At 33.8% G+C, this 20,865-nt stretch overlaps 1 protein-coding gene across 1 annotated transcript in view; it reads right to left on the reverse strand.

Moving 5' to 3' along the window:
* The window catches only part of dcbld1 (discoidin, CUB and LCCL domain containing 1), a 43,659-nt gene extending 23,090 nt beyond the window's left edge, over window positions 1–20,569 (reverse strand). Inside the window, exons 1-6 of the mRNA XM_051139518.1 lie at window positions 20,322–20,569; window positions 13,440–13,658; window positions 9,750–9,893; window positions 9,099–9,159; window positions 7,480–7,552; window positions 634–767 (exon numbers count right to left, since the gene is read on the reverse strand). Coding sequence (XP_050995475.1) covers window positions 634–767; window positions 7,480–7,552; window positions 9,099–9,159; window positions 9,750–9,893; window positions 13,440–13,658; window positions 20,322–20,397 — 707 coding nt within the window. The 5' untranslated portion in view covers window positions 20,398–20,569. The remainder of the gene's footprint in view (window positions 1–633; window positions 768–7,479; window positions 7,553–9,098; window positions 9,160–9,749; window positions 9,894–13,439; window positions 13,659–20,321) is intronic.
* Between the last annotated feature and the right edge of the window lie 296 nt (window positions 20,570–20,865).

The raw sequence follows: 20,865 nt of genomic DNA on the forward strand, positions 1-20,865 counted from the left end.
TAGAGAGCTGCCTGTTGTCCTCCTAATAAATCACTCCTCAATGGACACTTCAAGCACTCCTCAGAGACTATAACGAGAGGCAATCTCAATGTCTTTCTCAACCTGCCCCCCAATTCCCAGATGACAAATCTGTGAACCCGCAACAGTCCAGACAGAGTGTCCGTGACATTAGGTAGTACCTGAACCATCGATCACACAAAAGGCAGCAGGAAGCACCACTTAATAACAACTGCTGTATTGCCGGAGAACCTACCAAGGTCACATTCAGCCATAGCCGTTAGATGAAGCTCCGGAATAAGACATGTTGTGACTTGTCAGGGGAACTCGTAAGACAGATATTTCAATACTTCAAACTGTAATCTAACAGTCTTCCCTGGCAAACTTAATGTAAACACACATGTTGACAGAAATCCACTTAGAATGGAAGTCGCATATTTGTTGCATATTTGCCCCATAGACTTCAACTGTAAACATGTAAACATCAACATTTTATTCCTTTTTATACAGCAGAAAGCCCACATGCTGATGTCTGACTCACCTACGGATATAAAAGCATTCTGTAGCACAGATAAAATCTGAGGCTTCAAGCTTCTGTCATAGAGGAAGACCACAGAAACCACTGGAGTAACTTACTCTATTGACTGGATGCCGTTGGCTCTGACCGCAGGGTAATGACTGAGCCCTCGGCACTCCTCCACAGTGATTGGTCCTCCGAACTGGTCCATGATGACCCCAGCATGCACCGCTGCTTTACACAAAACTGATGTCTGAAATAGAAAGTACAGACAGCACTCAGTCACAATAATGAAGGGACAGACAGAGAGAGGACAGAGACTGAGAAGCCTTAACAAGTGTGTTTTTACTCATACATAACCTTTAGTGTTTTTTTTTTTGTTTTTTTTTTGGTGTCACCTTTTGTGTTTTATCAAAACTTTCCTTTAAAATGAATCTAAATTTTGTTGATTTTTTTTTTTTAGACTGATATAGCGATTAAATTCAGTTGACGAAAACAATATCAGAACAATACCAATAAAGCCAGTTATTTTCATATATTGACAATTAACAGAGAAATTGTTGATATTAAAAATATTTTATTAATATTTTGTCTAAATAAAAAAAAAGAACATTATACTGTACAGTATGAAAAATTAATATTCATATATTCATTTTGAGTTTAACTATATTTAAAACAGTTGAATACATTTTTTTTGATTCTTTGATGAATAGTAAGATCCAAAGATCAGCATTTATCTAGAATTATATCAAAAGTGATTATAAAGGCATTTCTAATTTCTAACAAAATATTTATATTTCAGATAAATATAACCTGAATAAATTCTACTCGGCTGTTTTCAACATAATAATAGTAAATGTTTTTTGAGCAGCAAATCAGAATATTAGAATGATTTCTGAAGAATCATGTGGCTGAAGTAATGCTGCTAAAAATTCAGCTGAAATCACAGGAATAAATTACATTTTAAAATATATTCAAATAGAATATGTATATACACATTTAAAATTTTTACTGTTTTTGCTGTACTTTGGAAATGCAGGCTTGGTGAGCAGAAGATACTTGCATTTATAAACAAAAAAACAACAGTAATATTGTGCAATTTTAATACAACTTAAAAACACTTTTCTATATTAATGTATTTGTATTTAAAATTTATCATTTGTAATTTCTTCCTGTTAGTAATTATGTAGGCATTCATCTCTGTTTGCTCTAGTATTTGATAATTACTAAGACAGACCTCCAATGAACATAAAGCATGCACGTTTTTAGTCACAAAAGATTAATTTCTGACTGAGGAGGGCTTTATAATTTCATTCTGGGGCAACAATTACAGTAATTGTAGCAGCCAGTGGAAATGCTTAGCATTCCTCAGCTACCACCGCTAATGCTACCACTTTGTCACAGAAAATGCCTTTGCATGAATAACCTTTCCAAAGGCCCTTTTACTCAATTGGCTAGGCCAGGTAACAGCCCTAATGGAATGTGAACACTGTGATCTGATGATTATGACAAATCACTTTCTTACAATATAAATGTGTGTTGAGTAACACTGAGCTTTGACCCTGAGAGCACACGCGTGTCGTCTAAATGCGGGTGTTTCTTAATATATACATCTGGTATATGTAATTTTTCCCTTTCTCATCTGCAATATAACAAAAATCTACTTGCTTTTTTTCAGAACTTGATCGTTATTTCAATGAATGATCAGTTGAACAACTAATCCTTAAAGTTAATACCACAAAACACGTTGAAATCTTCAACTACCATGTGCATAGTTCACTGCCTCATAATAAACATTAACCACAACAAGTGTTAAATACTTAAAAGACCTTTTTACTTTGAATCTTAAAGCTGAAGATAAAATTAATTACAAAAATACTTCCGGAGGCAAGGCCACTTAAAACTGACTACGGAGGGAAAACTAAACAGAAGTGTGTACGGTCTCTGGGGTGGTCCTGTGTTTTACACTGAGCCCATTAGCTACTTGCAAATCATTACAGTGATGAGGTAACAGACGACGTATTGTGTGTTATCAGCAGAAACAGCTGCTCTGCATTCAGACTGAGATGCTTCATTAACCTGAACATGTCTCCTCCAGTAAAGGCCATAAATACAGCGCTATCTAACAACTGCAGTCTCTACCTTTGATTTATGATGCATAAATGTCGTGCTGGCCCATGCAAAACACTACTTCAATGCCACAGTGCTCTGGGTGTTTCTTTCTGGCTGCTAGAATGTACAAAAAAATCTACAAAGTTTGATTTTGCCTTCAAAATAGGCCTAAATAATGCTTTCTGGTTATTTCGTTATAAAAAAGACCCTTACCCTCTGTTTATTTGTCATTGTTAAAAATGAATGAATAATTAATATATAAATATATCACACACGTCACGTTTAACAATCATAAAAAAATAATATTAATTTACTCATTATTACTCATAACTGCCAAATTTTACATAAATAGTGTTTCAATAATAAAATAATAACTTTTAGTTTTGATTAGACTACATCATATCCGGTCAGGTGGTTACATGATCTAGCCACAAAAATTCAAATATTTAAAAGCATCTAATATATATTTGAATTGGAACCAAAAATTCTAAATACATACACTACCAGACAAAAGTTTTTGAACAGTAAAATTTACGTTTTTTTTAAAGAAGTCTCTTATGCTCACCAACACCTGCATTTATTTAATATAAAGTACAGCAAAAACAGTAAAATTGTAAAACATTTTTACTATTTAAAATAACCATTCCATTTTCGATTTGAATACATTTTAAAATGTCAATTATTCCTGTGATTTCAAGCTGAATTTTTAGCATCATTACTCTAGTTACATGATTCTTCAGAAATCATTCAAATATTCTGTTTTGCTGCTCAAAAGACATTGGTTATTATTATTATTATTATTATTATTATTATTTTGAAAAGAGCCAAGTAGAATTTTTTTCAGGTTTCTCTGATGAATAGAAAGTTTGTAAGAACAGCATTTATCTGTAACAGAAATATTTTGTAACATTATAAATGTCTTTATCATCACTTCTGATCAATTTAAAGCATCCTTGCTAAATAAAAGTATTAATTTCTATAATTTATTTCCCCCCCCAAAATTATACTGACTCCCAAGCTTTTGAATGGTATAGTGTATAATGTTACAAAAGTGTATAATGTTCCATTTTCAAAATAAACGACTTCCGGTCTGTCATGTTGAAGACAATGGAAATAAGTCTTAGGACAATAGCAATAGTAATAGTAAAGCTTGCCTTAGTAACTTAACTTTGCAAGCACGTTTATTTCGTTGCTTTGCTCTAATGCTTATTTGTTTATTAACTGACTCAGTATTGCTGTCATTCATATGTAGCTTCTTTATGCAAATAAGAAGTCCTTATTCTTAACCGTCCTTAGAAGCACCTTTGCATAATGAGTTTTTTTTTAGTGAAAGAGCATGAGCTCGAGTCAAATCTCCTCAGTGCAGGACGGGTCACAGCATGAAGCCAAGGAGCCTTTTGAGAAATTTTTAAACAAATCAGAGAAACTTCTTGGCGACAAAATTTACACTACCATTCAAAACTTTGTGGTCGGTAAGTCTCTTATACTCAGCCAGGTTGCATTTATTGATGAAAAATACAGTAAATCAATGTAATAATTCTAATAAAATTGTAAAAAAAAAACATGAAATATTATTACACTTTAACATAACTTTTTTCTACTTTGAAATATTTAAAAATATACATTTTTATAAATCACTTTAATGTCATTTTTGGTACATTTCATGTGTCTTTGATGAATAAAAGTATTAATTTCTTATTAAAAAAACTAAGTAATGCTAGCAAAACTAGTAACCTTGTACGGTGCACTGTGGGAATTAGGTTTCATTTATTTGCATAAAGAGGAGGGTGGTGCTATATGTGCAAACAGATTTTATTTATTTGATTCATTCAGTCTTTTAAAGTATTGATGAACCCTAAATCTGAGATTAAGGTGTCAGGACAATGAATAAATGTGCGTGTGTGTGTGTTGGAGTGACTGCTGAATGGCTCTGGAGGGCAGATCCACACCCTCACCGTGGTGGCATTATCTGTCTGTAATCCCAGAGTCCACTGCTCCACCCCATCTACACAAAAGCCAATGTGAAGTAATCAATCGCTCTGGCTCTTTCTAAAGCCCTCCACGCTCGCATATCAAAGCAGACAGCAGCAGGGTGGAAATGCGCCCCCTTGTCCTCCATTGTGGGGAAAGACCCTGTTGTGTGTCTGTTGTCTTTCTTAAAATCCTGTGATCCGTGATGGGGGTTAGGACAACTTAAAGCAGAAAGCGTTCCCCCTACCATCCCTTTAGTCTGTAGAAATGTATCATTAGCAAAATACAACACAGAGATATAGTCAAGCTCTGATACACTAGACTTTTCCCACAACCAGAAAGTGCATTTTCCAGTTTCTTTCTGTGTTTTACATCTTTTAGTCTATTTCTATTCACTTAGCATTTTTTTTTTATTACAAACTACTTACTTTTTTAAACTGTATATTATTTACCACATTTTTGAGTCTTATGTGTACCAAGGCTGCGTTTAATTGATCAAAAATACAGTAAAACTATTAATATTGTGAAATATTACAATTTCAAATAACGGATTTTTTATTTGTATACATTTTAAGTGTAATTTATACCTGTTATTATCATTTCTCCAGTTTTCAGTGTCAAATGATCCTTCAGAAATCATTCTAATATGATGATTTTCTGCTCAAGAATTATGAATGTTAAAAAAAGTTGTGTTGCTTCATATTTTTGTGGAAACTGTGATATATTTGCACAATTTTTAATGAATACAAATTTCAAAATAAAAGCATTAATTCTTATTTATTTGTATTCAAAGAATTTTATAATTCTTTGGTGAATACAAATTTTAAAATAAAAGCATTTAGTTGAAATATTTTTTTAGAAACATTATACATTTGCCGTAACTTCTGATCGAATGATTAAGTCCTTGCTGAATAAAAGCATTAATTTCTTTCAAAAAATAAGGAAAAACATTGTTTTAATTACTACAAACTATTACTATGAATACAGTATGTATTTTCAAATTATAACTGCTTTATATTTACATGATTGTTGGGGTCCATTAAAAAAAAATCAGTTTTATTTTTTCCCAAATTCCATTGGATTTTTTTTCCAAATTCAGTTTTTTTCCCCATTTTAATTGTTTTTGGGTTCAGTTTTTCAAGTTAAATTTTTTTAGACTCTGTTTTAATGGTTAAATTAAATTTTATTAATAAAAAAGCATGTCAAATTAATTGAAATGACAAAACTTACACAATTTAACACCAATTTATTAAAGGTTTTTTTAAAAATTAAAATTTTAAGGCCCCATGAAATACATTTTTTCTTTCCAAATTCTGTTTTCCATTCATTTTTTGAATTCCTTTTTTAATGGTTTCATTAAAATTTGATAAATCAAAAGCATCTCTAAATAATAGATTTTTTATTAAAAAAACGAATTTATTATTATTATTTTCTTTCTTTCTTTCTTTTTTTAGAAATACTGTCTTGTGTATATACACATTTTTTTGGAAAACAAATTTTGGTAAATAATATTTTCATGATTTTATTACTAGCAGATGTACTATCATTACATTAAGTAATATATTTCTGTCACAGTTTCTTCAAGTTAAACCAAACTTTTATTTTGACGGGTTGCTGTGAAGACCTTTAAGTTTCAGTTTGTATATGATATAATGGTAGTTTTGTTTTTTCTTACAAGAAACGTGAAAATGTTAATGAATTGACTCAGTTCTACAGATTACGTTTACGTGTTCATGTACTCATATATTGAGGCGGCAGAGGCTGAAAACACCGCAAACGTCATGCGTGCTTCAGTATGTGTAGTAAACAAAACTGCAAGTCTTCACCATTCATTCACACAGAGACATGCAGCAAATACTATTTTTGTGGCTTAACATTCACCAACACTAGTCCATATCGTGTTTAAATTGAATTGTAATGACCTAAGTTTGATTTATTCATCCAAAAATTCTGTGACATTCCACATTATACTGTAAATTCCATTTTTATGACTGGATTCCGTGATTCCGTCTGCATTTTCCGCATCGCAGAAATCATAGGACCCTACACAAAATGCTCTTTGGAATTTCACTCTTTGTAATAAAAAAATAGAAGTATTTTCACTCATTGTCTTAGACTTTATTTTAACTACAGCAGTTTGGTTTCTCACAGTGATCAGTAAGGTTTACTCTACTTTTGGTTTTGAAGAGGTTAAGCTATGCATATGCAAAAAACATCTGATTCAAATGAAAAGAACCTTTCAATTCCCCTCACAAAATCAATGCCGTGACACACATAAAGCTCGGCCAGCTTAGCTTTCACAAACAGGAAGAGATTTTACCACAATGCTAAGCCTTCAGAAAGACCCTTAACTTCTTGAGTTATAGCTCAAAGCCCAAGCACATGATTCTCTCCACATCAAACTCTCCAATCCCTCACATAAACCAAAGCTCTGACCCCGATTCGCTGGAGAGGTATGCAAAATTACATAAACGCCTTTCATTCAGAGTTCACTGCCCACTAAGTGACCAGAGAAAACAATGGAGGCAGCACAAATGATCTGTCACCGCATATCCTCAGGGCATCCACATCCACACACACACACAAGCCCTGTCACAACAAATGGCTGTCAGACAATGGGACGAGCCATTAGCGCATTCCACCCCCCGACCGCGGCCCGCTTAACATTCCCCGTGAAGGCCCTAGAGGCCCGAGCACCTGTGGGAAAATCTGCTTAGAGAAGCTGCTTTTCCTGGCCGGGCCGCTGCATCTGAAATCTGTTCGGGAAGCACCCCGCCGAGCATCTGCTTGGCTGCACGTCGGCTTTGTAAATAAACCCACGGACGCGGAATGAGCCGCGGCATGCCAGCCACACCTGAGGAAAACAATGAGACGCTACTCACATGTCTGTAGCCCAGGGATAAGTCCCCAGACACATCTCCCGTCACCGCTGCACATCCGGCCGGACAGTACTTCCTACACAGGACAAGAACAAAGAGAAAGACCTGCTTAGTGTTCATTATAGCCTACGGCTCTAGAGAGATAATGCTGACAGAGAAACTAAAATTATAAGCATTGATGGAATGAGATATAGTCTGGAAACTGTGACTATTACCTAGAGTTACTTTTCTGTTATGTAATGTCTTGTGGTTTGGATATATTTCAGCTGAATAGTTGTGGAGAGGTCTTGGCAATATATTGACTATTCTCAATATATCCACTATATGTATGTACATATTCATGTATTTGTGTTCCACTGTGATCATTTAAACAAAATTTTAATTTTATTTACCTAAAGAGTGTGTTATTTGACTGGTTTCACATTCAACGTTGTGCAATGATATTAATACCCAATTATTAAAAAAAAAACATTACTTAATAATTGACTAAATTATTTATTTTTTAAATCAAGAATTCTGTTGCCTAGCTTATAATTTTAAAAAGGCTTATAATTGTATAGAACTTATATAATATTTATATATAATACTTGTATAACATTATACATTTAATAACATAATATTATATAACAACACTTTTATTAATAATTAATACTTAAGTACTTTAATAATATTATTATACAAACCAAATAGTATAATTATAAAAAATATATATACATTATAAAAAATGTATATATACACATTATAAAAAAATATTCAATATATTATTATTAAAAATGATTACTTAATTATTGAATCAATTATTTTTTAAATTAAGAATCTGAAAAAAGTTGTAGTTCTATTGCCTAGCTTGTAATTTTATAGGCTGTTTGTATAATAATAGTAAAGATAAATAATATTTGTTAATAATAATAATAATAATAATAATAATAATATCTAAAAATATATAATAACAATATATTTATATTAATAATTATTACTTAATATAATATAATATACAAAAGAAATAGTAAAATTATGAAAAATATTCTAAAATAAAATTCTAATGTATAATCATAAAATGTATTATTACTATTATCATCAATAATAATAATAATAATAATAATAATAATAATAACAATAATAATAATAATAAATTTTAATATTATTAATAATTACTTAATTCAATAAAATAGAATATGATTTTTTTTTAGTTCTATTGCCTAGCTTGTAACTATTTTTAAAGGCTGTGTGTATTATAATATTATTATACAAACAAATTGAATAAAAACATCTAATATAAAATTAATTTAATCATAAAAATTATCATCATTTTTTATTATAGAGCCAATCAATTATGTAATAATAATAATAATAATAATAAAATAATTATTAATTAAATAATTATTTAAATTATTATTTAAAATAAATATTACGTCCCATTTTGGTGTCTGCATAAATTAAATGTATAAAACGGATTTTACATACACAAAGTGTTAAGTTTAAGTTTTCTTAAATCTAAAAACATTGCAGCTTTGACCCTTTTTTTTTTTTTTTTTTTTTTTTTTAAGACTGAAAAAAATATGAAGCTTTATCGGCCTGCGTGTGTGAGTGTAACTTTTTCCAGGCTTCTATATGCTGAATACCTGAATAACCTGTATTTTGCTGCTGGGAAATGACTGCCTCTGTCCAAGCATGTCAGCAGCTCTGAGGAGGAAAGCAGAGGAGGCCACACAATGAGGGTAAAAATGGAGCAGATGAGTGTCTCCACAAAGGAAGCAGGCCCCCGACTCAACAACAACAACAACAACAGCAGGACATGAGCATCACAACAGGATGACGGACCCACTTCCTGCACTTCCATGTATAGGATGGAAACATATACATAGCTAGACATAAACCTCACTCACGCTCACATGACAGTCACAGACAATGACCACAGACTATCAAGCACTAAAAAAGAAAAAGTTAAATATGTATTGCATGTTTCAAAGTTTGAATATGCAAAAGCCACAGGTTTGGAACTATAAGTAAATTATGACAATTCGCATTTTTGGATCAACTATCCTTTTAAGATCACTTTGCTTTGTTCAAAGAAGTTTAAAGAAACATCCCTAAAGGATCTGTAAGCATCCAGATGAGGGAAGGGGGCAAGCCATGGCATGGGGCCACTGCACGGCGGTTAACATGAGCGTCAGCCAAGAGACAGGAAGACAGTGGATTCCTGAGAGCTGAAGCTACACATGTACATTGTTGTGTTAAGATGATACAGAATTCTCAATTTAAAGTAAATATACCTTTGTGGTTTTCTGTGGAGTATGAAAGCAGGAATCCTCTTCCAGAGATGTGCTGGCTGCTACGAAAGCGGACAATCAGTTCGCTGGAGTCCGTGTGGACCTGTGTAGTGTTGGGCATCGAATCACCACAGTACTCCCAGAAAACTAGATGAAATTAAGGAAATTTATTAAACCTAAATAAGGAAATAGATTCACACTAAGGTATTAATAATATTAATAAAAATTAACATCCACCAAAACTGGGTTTAAAATGAACACCTGCCAAGTACACAATACAAGTATTTAAAAAAAAAGAAAAAAGAAAAAAAGAATATAAATTATTATAACAATTATGAATTACAAATGAACAATTACAATTATAAACTGTATCTACAATATATAAACAACTGAAAATTCCATAAATAAAATAAAATAAATAAATAAACAAAAACAATATTGTTTAAAAAAAACAAACAAACAAAAAAACTGCAGTTACTGGCCAACTGATAACGTTATACATTGCATAAATTGTTATAAATTGCATCAGTATCAGTTGGCCAGTAACATTTTATTTGCGCTTTTATTTATTTTATTATTATTTTTTTTTTTTTTTTTGTTGTTTATTAATTTGTATGTTTCTTGTTAATATATGGAATTTTCAGGTGTTTATTTTTATTTATTTAAACAAAACAATTGTATTTTTTGTTGTTTGTTGTTTAACTAATTTTTTACTCTTATTTATTTATTTATCTAAAATATACAAACACCTGAACATTCAATATATTAATAAAAAGCATACAAATGAATAAATAAATAAAAATAGTTAAAAAATAAATAAATAAACGTGCAAAAAAAAGTTACTGACCAACTGATACCTTTATAAATAAATAAACAGTTTGTTTAATTAATAAAAATTGTTTAAAAAAACAAATTTTAAAAAAAGTGTAAAAAAAAATTTAAAAAGCACAAAAAAAGTGTGTTACTGGCCAACTGATAACTTTATAAACTGCATCTAAAATATATAAACATGAACATTCCATATATTAATAAAAACATACAAATAAATAATTAAATAAAATGGAAAAAAAAAAGAATAACTATTTTTAAAATGGAAAAAAAAACCCGAATAACTATTTTTTAAATAATTAAAATTGCATCTAAAATATATAAACACCTAAACATTCCATATATTAATAAATACAAATAAAGTAAAATAAATAATAAAAATGGTCAAATTATTTATATTGCATATTATTACATATTAATTATTAATAAAAACATACAAATTAAATAAACAAATACAATCAACTCGACAGTACAGATCCTAAGCTAAAAAGTTCTCTGAAAGGTCACTAGTCTGCCAAAAATAGTGTAGAAGTCAAATGAAACCAAAAAAGCAGAAATAGAGTGTTTGCATAAAGTTTATGACATGTCTGTTTACTGAAGGTTAACACCTTGAACACTGATCAGATTGTGATAACTTATGATGATTATCAGGAGACTTTAATCTATAAAACACTATGACCGAAGCGACCAAAGGGTCAACACACAGAGAGGTGTGAATGACACAACTGCCAAACTCCACACTAACACAAAGCTTTAGTCATCCAACGTCTCTCAACTGCTGTTTAAAAATCACTCAGAGAGGAATTCCAGCCATCTCGCAGCAGAACGCTTTGATCAGTGGATGTGGCTGAGGCTTGACTGTGACACCATAACAGCGTTTGTGGTTAAAGGGGTGGCTGGGGAGGAACCAGACATAGTGTGGGAAGATTCATGACCTTCAGTCTTTTCTCATGATGCTGTTTGTTCTATCCAGAGCAATGGGCCACACAAAGGGCAGTTCATCTTTTCTGGCCAGGATGACCAAGAAAGACCTCAGGTTTAGGGCTGAAAGATGATAGCCTAATAAGCCAGAACAGCCCATTCACCTCGAGTGAAAAGCTGCAATATTCTTTTCCTTCGCTACCCATCATTTACAAAGCAGTAGGTGGGTACATTCACAGAGGTTCAGGTTTTGAAGAGAACGTGGACGCTCTAGACTAATTTCTTCATCTACCAAGGCCTCCCAATGACCAGAACAATGGGATAGTTCACCCAAAAATGAAAATTCTGTCATTGATTACTCACCCTTGTGTCGTTCCAAACCTATAAGACCTTTGTTCATCGTCAGAACACAAATGAAGATATTTTTGATGAAATCCGAAAGCTTTCTGACCTTGAACAGACAGACGCAACTACCATGTTCAAGGTCCAGAAAAGTTGTAAGGACATCGTTAAAATAGTCCATGTGACATCAGCGGTTCAAACGTAATTTTATGAAGCTACCAGAATGCTTTTTGGGACCGAAAGCTCTCAGATTTCATCAGATATATCTTAATTTGTGTTTTGACGGTGAATGAAGGTATTATGGGTTTGGAACGACATGAGAGTGAGAAACAATAACAGAATTTTCGTTTTTGGGTTAGTCTGGATTTTTTTTTTAATTTAAACTTTAAAAACTTAGAATGTTGGAATGTTGGAATGTTGGAACAAAGCCAGGCTGGCAAATACAGAAAATGGAATGCACTCGAAAACTGCCCATACTGGCCCAAATTAACACCTGGATAATTCGGAATCAATAATGAAATTTTAGCTGCTGTGGTATCCATTAACACACAATTGTGCAGATTCATGTAACATACCACTGGCCATGTGTCCAGGAGTTGAGCCATTTTTCTTGTGAGGGATCAACTGTTTAAACATTTACCTAATTTCATTCAGGAAAATCTTTAATTAAAATATTTAAAATTTAATTTACATTCAGAATACTACCAAATCTGTGCACTATTTCAATTAAAAAAAAAAGAAATGTATCCTCATCTCCCATAAACTTATGCCAAAAAAAAAAAAAAATGCTGAAACAGCAAGCTCATTCGAAAAGAAAACTATCAGAAATGGTTGATAAGTGACAATTTCCTTTCGGAAACAGGAAAAATTGGCATCATTTCACCATAAACTTTGAAACATCCTCTGACACACTGATTTCCGTGGTTTCCTCCTGCTTTACAGTAAACTTATCAATGTGTGACTGGTGGCGACTCATGGCAGCGTTCTGATGTAAAGCGCTTTACTCAGGTTTACTCACAGTAATGTGATCTAGAGGAGTTTAAACTGACTAAAGAGCATATGATCAACTATTTCATAATGTGACCGTGGACCACAAAACCAGTCACAAGTAGCAATAGCTACCAATACATTGTAATTGCTCAAGTACAACCAGACTCAAATTAGATTTCTAAATACAGCAGCGTTTCCTACAACATTCTGTTGCAGCCCCACACAGCAACATTGGCTCAACCAATGGTATCAGTTTGGGAAAAGTGTTTAAAAATAATCATTAGGTTTGGTGCCACATTTCATTTTTAAATTCAAATGCATAATATTCAGCAAGAGACAGCTCTTCTTGTTGAAAAATGCACTAAAGCTTCACGAAAACCACTAAGACAAAAACAACTTAATCCACCACACTTTCCATTAATCAAACCAGAAAGCCCTGATGCACTGACAAAAGATGAAGATCTCAAAACACAGGAAGATGTACCACTGAGAACATCTGGTTTTCATATATTATTTGACCCAGTCAGAGGATATAGCAACCACTAGGGAATCGCTAGATAATGGCTGAGAAAACAGCATATTATGTACAACACATAAATTCAAACAGCTCACCATTTTCCATCCCATATGATCCTTTCAGAACCTTTAAATGGTCAGTCTCGCAGCCCTTCTTCTCCATGTTCAGGTCTCCAAATTTAAGGACAATAGTGTGGCCAATTGGTACGTGGATCCGCCATTCACACCAGGAGTTGTTGGGATAAGTTCCTGGGTAGTTCTTGGAGGACAGGACACCACTCTCTTGGCCCAGAACATAATGACCACAGCCATCATCTGTAAAAGAAATATGAGAATTTGTTGTAATAATGAATGCTGAATTCAGACCCAGGAAGAACAAGACTGAACACGCTCAATATTTAGTCATTTAAAGGAGAAGTCCACTTCCAGAACAACAATTTACAGATAATGTACTCGCCCCCTTGTCATCCAAGATGTTCATGTCTTTCTTTCTTCAGTCGTAAAGAAAGTGTGTTTTTTGAGGAAAACATTTCAGGATTTTTCTCCATATAACGGACTGATATGGTGCCCCGAGTTTGAACTTCCAAAATGCAGTTTAAACGTGGCTTCAAACGATCCCAAATGCGGTTGTAAACAATCCCAGCCGAGGAAGAAGGGTCTTATCTAGGGAAACGATCAGTTATTTTCATTACATTTAAATACTTTTTATTCTCAAATGCTCGTCTTGTCTTTCTCTCCCTGAACTCTGTGTATTCTGTTTCAAGACAGTTAGGGTACGTTGAAAAACTCCAATCGTATTTTCTCCCTCAACTTCAAAAATAATTTCAAAATCATCCTACATCGCTGCAGAAGTACCAACCCAGTCTTTGCAAAGTGAACATGCAAAGAAGATCAAACACCCTTAACAAAAAAGGTAAATCAGTGATATAGGACGATTTTGAAGTTGAGGGAGAACATGAGATGGGAGAGTTCAGGAAGAGGAAGACAAGATGAGCGTTTGACATTAAAAGTATATAAATTGTATTATTTTTATAAAAATAACTGATCATTTTGCTAGAAAAGACCCTTCTTTCTCAGCTGGGATCGTTTATTTTCATCTCATTTTTTCCTCCAACATCAAATTGTTTTACCTTTTTTTTTTTTTGTAAAGGGTGTTTGACTTTTTGCACGTTTGTATTGTAAACACTGGGTTGGTACTTCCGCCTACATCATGCGTGACCTTTCCAATGTTGACTACGTAATGCGCGAAGTTGAGCTAGTGCAAGACCAGCATTTGTGGTTAAAAAGTTTTTTTTTTTTTTTCAAGAAAAGGAACAATCGTTTCGCTAGATAAGACCCTTACTCCTCAGCTGGGATCGTGTAGAAACCTTTGAAGCTGCATTGAAACTGCAATTTGGACCTTCAGCCCGTTGATCACCACTGAAGAACTAACCATGCATGAAGTTTCAAACATGATTACATAATGTATGTAGTCGAGGACGCGCGTCGCAGAGCTAGTGCAAGAAGAACATTTGTGGTTAAAAAGAATATAAATGTAATTTTTTTTAGAAACTGCACTGAAACTGCAATTTGGACCTTCAACCTGCTGATTCCCATTGAGGTCCACTATATGGAGAAAAATCCTGGAATGTTTTCAACAAAAACCTTAATTTCTTTTCAACTGAAGAAAGAAAAGACATGAACAACTTGGATGACATAGGTGTGAGTAAATTATCAGGAAATTTTATTTCTGGAGTAAAGCACTGTAAGCACCAAATCAGTAATCAGAATGATTTTTGAAGGATCACGTGACACTGAAAACTGGAGTAATGCTGCTAAAAATTCAGGTTTGCATCACAGGAATAATTACATTTTACAAAATATTAAAATACTGTTATTTACATTGTAATATTTTCACAATATCACTGATAAAATGCAGGTTTGGTGAGCATAAGAGGCTTCTGAAAGTCAAATTCTTTTTTGCTTTAACACTGACATGTAAACAGACTCATAGCTGTCTGAATCCAATGGATCTTCTCACAACAAAAGACCAAAATGTAAGGTATTTGCAAGTGGTCAGGTTAAATGTAATGCACCCACTGTTTTTGCAATTCAGTTGTGTCAATAATGACAAAGAAATCATGGAAGATAATATTGGTCCAAGCCCCAAACTCATTAAACTCTTTCAGATATCAAAACAGTAATCCAATCTATTATGTAACAGCAAGCAAAACTCCAAATGCACAAAAATGCCTGATTCTCTTGCAACAAAAGATTACATGAACCCAACAAGCCAACGCATGCCAACTTAACGTAAACCGAATATTATATCAGCCAGCAGAAAGTTTAATTAACTTAGTGTTTCGACACGTACATGCCCCTAAGACAAGTCAAAACACCAGAAGAAGTCTCTACTTAGATCTAAGTATTGTAATTAAAAGACTATACAGCACCCTTATTAAATAGGAAACGCAATTGTTATTCACACATGCTCACTGATCAGCGACAAAGGTGGTGTTAGAAAACGTCAGCTGCCAGACACAAGTCTTATGGATGATCCCAGGGAGAAGAGCTCCCACGCTGTGTATATGAGCATTTGTGCATTGTCAAGACCGTTACTGTTCACTGATATGTTATGGCTCCGTTATGCCACTGTCTCCCACGGTAAAGGCACTCACACCTGTGATGGCACCAGTAACTCCTCCTTTCCTTCCAGACAGCTGAGTCTCCAGCAGCCACGCAGCAACTTGGCGCTGATGTATGCGCATAACAGACTCAGAGACCCCAGAGTTTCGTGACATTGGTGGCATTCTTAAATGACACAAGGAATGAAACGGGACCGATGCTATAAATAGCGCCGATGTGTTTCTAAGGGAACATTCGCCTGCGCTAACCAAAAATGCTTTCTTTGACCTTAGCTCGTATTACGTCAGCGCTAAATACTAACGGACACACAGTGGCCTTTGTGGTGGCGTCTGAACTCCGACCAGATGTAGGGTTGGGTTGGGGCAAAAAAAAAAAAACGAACGGATGGAAACCTTAGGGCAGGTAGTGGAGGAATGACATCACATGTTAATCACAAACATGCAAAGAAATTGAAAGCTAGGGCTACGCATTTAAGGCAAGGCTCATTGCCTCACCCCTATGTCATCCAAGATGTTTAAGTCTTTCTTACTTCAGTCGAAAAGAAACTCAGGTTTTTGAGGAAAGCATTGGACTTCAATGGGAACCAACAGTTTGAAGGTCCAAACTGCAGGTTCAGTGCAGCTTCAAAGGTCTCAACACAATCCTAGCTGAGGAATAAGGGTCTTATCTAGCGAAACAATTAGTAATTTCCAAAAAAACCCCACAAATGCTCATCTTGCACTAGCTTGAGTTCACACATTACATAGTCATGTTGGAAAGGTCATGCACTTTGTCTGTGTACTCCAGTTCAAAAATGTATGGATAGGACGAAAAACAACTAATTTGCTCCTCCAACTTCAAAATCGTCTGAAAATCGTTTGTTGTACATTTTTTTGTAAAGGGCATTTGACTGTCTTTGCACGTCTGCTTTGTAAACACTAGATTGGTACTTCTGCCCACACGTGACCTTTCCAATGTGACTACGTAATACGTAACTAGTGCAAAATGAGCATTTGTAGGGGAAAAAAAAAAATAATAAAAAGGTTTTTTTTTTTTTTTGTTTTTTTTTAGAAAATGACAGATCATTTCACTAGATAGGACCTTAATTCCTCAGCTGGGATCGTGTCGAACCTGCACTGAAACTGCAATTTGGACCTTCAACTCGTTGGCTCCCATTGATGTCCACTATATGGAGAAAAATCCTGGAATGTTTTCCTCAAAAACTTTAATTTCTTTTCGACTTAAGAAAGAAAGACATAAACATCTTGGGTGACAAAGGAAGGGGTGAGTAAATTATCAGGAAATTTTTATTTTGGAAGTGAACTAATCCTGTACGAATTGCAAACATTTTTGTATTTCATATTTTATGAAATGTTGTTTTAATATTTCCAGATATCTAAACATTGGATATAGCCAGGTTTAAAATTTTGTTATTTGATGACATATTTTGAATTTTAATGACATATTAGAGTTAAAGTTTTTTTTACATAGGGGATTTTGAGAAATCTCCATTATTACGCCATAAATCAGAACACTGTCATCAGCCAGAAAAAAAAAAAAAAAAAAAAAACAACTTTCACCACATTTTTAGGGATAAAATGTTGTATAAAAATCAGGCAAATTACATATAAACAGGTAAAGTAAAATGTCAAGTAAAATTTCTGTCTCAGTGCATGAGGAGAAAAACTAATTTTGAGTAAATGGTCTTTAAAAATATGTATTTTAACTGAAATAAAGATAAGCAAATAGACAAACATTTTAGAAGTCCGTTATGGATGTTTTCTTTACGCTAGTCTGACACATTATGAAAAGCCAAAGCTGTAAATTAACCAATGCATGAAAAACCAAATATGACCCTGGACCACAAAACATAAGCAGCACAGGTATATTTGTAGCAATAGCTAAAAACACATTGTTTGGGTCAAAATGATCGATTTTTCTTTTATGCCAAAAATCATTAGGATATTAAGTAAAGATCATGTTCTATTAAGATATTTTGTAAATATCCAACCATAAATATATCAAAACTTAATTTTTGATTAGTAATATGCATTGCTAAGAACTTCATCTGGACAACTTTAAAGGTGATTTTCTCAATATTTAGATTTTTTTTTTTTTCACCCTCAGATTCCAGATTTTCAAATAGTTGTATCTCGAACAAATATTGTCCTATCCTAACAAACCATACATCAATGGAAAGTTTATTTAAAATTATTTCAGCTTTCAAATGTTCTAGGTTAATAATTTAAAAGCATAAAGTAGTCAATAACAATTCAAAAAGACCAAACACAGTTTTATCCAACAGAGAAGAACACAACCAAGCTTCAAAACCAGCTTTTTCAGCATGGTGAGGAACACCTGGCCGTCGTCTGCCCCAGGGTGGAACACAAATATTCACAACAGAGAGAGTTGTACATGTACAGACAATCTGACTGTCTTTTAACATGCACCAAATATGGGGTCACACACTAGCTGAGGATATTCAACTTCCAGAAGGTGGTTTTCGCAGTGAACCAGAACCATTTTGGGCTCCCCAAAGAACACTTTGTAAATCTAAAGAATTTTTTTTTCACTATAACGAACTTTATGTGCAATAGAAAGTTTCCAAGAATGTTAAAGGTTCTTTATAAATCTACTGACTACAGTACGAGTGATACTATGTAGTATTGAAGCAATGCATCTTTGATTGAAATACTTAGAGGAAAAGTTATGCCAATATTTACTCATTCATGTGTTGTTTCGAACCCATTTGACATAATTTCTTCCATGGAAAACAAAAAGAAAATTGCACTTACTGCTCTTTTCCACATCCTTGTGGGAGTGTTCAAGCGTCAAAAGGTAACATAAAATTGGACTGAATTAGTGAGTGAACTAAATCATTGAGCATTCCCATAAAACGTATACCTTTAAAGGGCTAATTCACTAAAAATGAATATTCTCTCATCATTTACTCACCCATGTCGTTTAAAACCCTTCTGACTTTCATTCATCATATAAACACAAAAACTATTTTTAATGATACCCTAAGAGGATTCTGTCCCTCCACTCAAAGTCAAGGCAACCAAAACTTAAAGGATTCAAAAAGGTTATAAATCTGTTCATCACATTAAGCAATCGTATCTCTTCACAAGACTTGAATCAAAGCACTCGATGCATGTGGATTCATTTTACAACGCCTTTAAGTTTTGCCCACCTAGTCTTTCAATGGAATCACGAATTCTGTAAAACCACTCAAGTAAAATATCTTTAAATATCTTCATTTGTGTTTTGAAGACGAACCAAAGTCTTGGTTTGGAACAACATAAGGCTAAGTAAATGATGACCTTTTAAATGAAAGCTTCTCCCAAATGCATGAATGTAGATCAACCAATTCACTGGAAAGATCAGACTCGGAATGATTCATACTCAAATCAGACATATCTACTTCTCTCATGAACCCTTCTCTGAAGATTTTCTGAGTTTTGTATGGCTTAAAAGCCATAGTGCACAAGTCATATGCATACTTAATGTTGCTTCTACATCATTTTCAAAGCTTGAAAACCTCAGACAGTAAAACCTTTTCGCTATTTGTGTTCCACGGAAGAAAATATTAAAGCTTCAGAGAGTAAATAACGAAACGAACTTCATTTTTGGCTGAACTCTTCCTCCAGTGGTACTGTTTCACTGCGTGCACAGCAAGCTACTTTGGATAAGCTTGAAAATCTGAATTGAAAATCAGTCCTAAAGGAATATCCCAGCAGTGAATCCCAGACAAACATTACATGTTTTCACACTAAAGATCAGATGCTGCTTTAACTATCCAGGCACTTTTACTGCAATACAGTCCCACTGTGAGGGAAAGCTGTTCTCATAGACAAGACTACGCCAGCATGTTTGTCAACTGCTGTTACAACACAGTCAGCACATTTTATAATGAGCCAAAGCTGACACAAATATCTTATGTACTATAAAGTTTAAGGATATCAGATTTGTAGGTGTTAAATCTCCACGTTTACGAGTTGTAAGCAATTCTACAGCTTGAATGATTAACATGCCACACCAAACTTTTCATAAACAATTATTGTAAGACAGCATGTAAATGTAGGCTAAGCGAGAACGCAAACATACATCTTGGTTTAGAGTTTAATCCAAGAATATTTCTACAATGATAAGTCAAACTCAACGCTCAAGAGTTTTACAGGATCTTGAGCTCGAGTTACAGTTTGAAACATTGTATCTCCTCAAAACAAGCTGTGCGTTTCCTTACAACGATATGAAAGCACAAACGCGTGTTATATGCAAACAACTATCCGAAGTCGTCCACCAGTAACCTCTGACGCCTCAACAAACAGCCCCTTTTGTTACCGATCATCTGCCGTGTTTTTGTTCACTTACCCGGTTTTTCGGCGAGCAAGAGCGGGTGAATTGAATATAAGAGAATCAGTCCATTCAGTAATGTGTGTCCAGACATCTCCACTTAAAACCGCTGCGAATGAGAGTAAAACGCGAGGGCACATTGGAGAAGCCTCACGGGAGCATGTTTACCGGGAGAAACTCGTGTACGTGTGTCCGTGTGGAACCCCAAACGCCTTGAATGAACTCTTCCGTGTTTCTCTCCCACAGGCGGCACCAAGCGGTTACTAGACCAGTCTGACGGGTCTGGCTTGTATCAGGCTGTTAGTATAGTAAGGATACTGAGTAAGGTATGGCTACAAAGTGATATAAGCGGTACATAAACCTAAGGCGCTTTTATGTCTCAAGACTCGATTTTTTTATTTAACATTATTTAAATACACTACCAGTCAAACGTTTTTGAACAGCAAGATTTTTAATGTTTTTTTAAAGAGTCTCTTCTGCCCACCAAGCCTGTGTTTTTTTTATCCAAAATATTTTTACTATTTAAAATATTTGCTTTCTATTTAAATATATATTTTAAAAT

The sequence above is a fragment of the Labeo rohita genome, chromosome 20, assembly GCF_022985175.1.
Source record: "Labeo rohita strain BAU-BD-2019 chromosome 20, IGBB_LRoh.1.0, whole genome shotgun sequence".
NCBI lineage: Eukaryota > Metazoa > Chordata > Actinopteri > Cypriniformes > Cyprinidae > Labeo > Labeo rohita.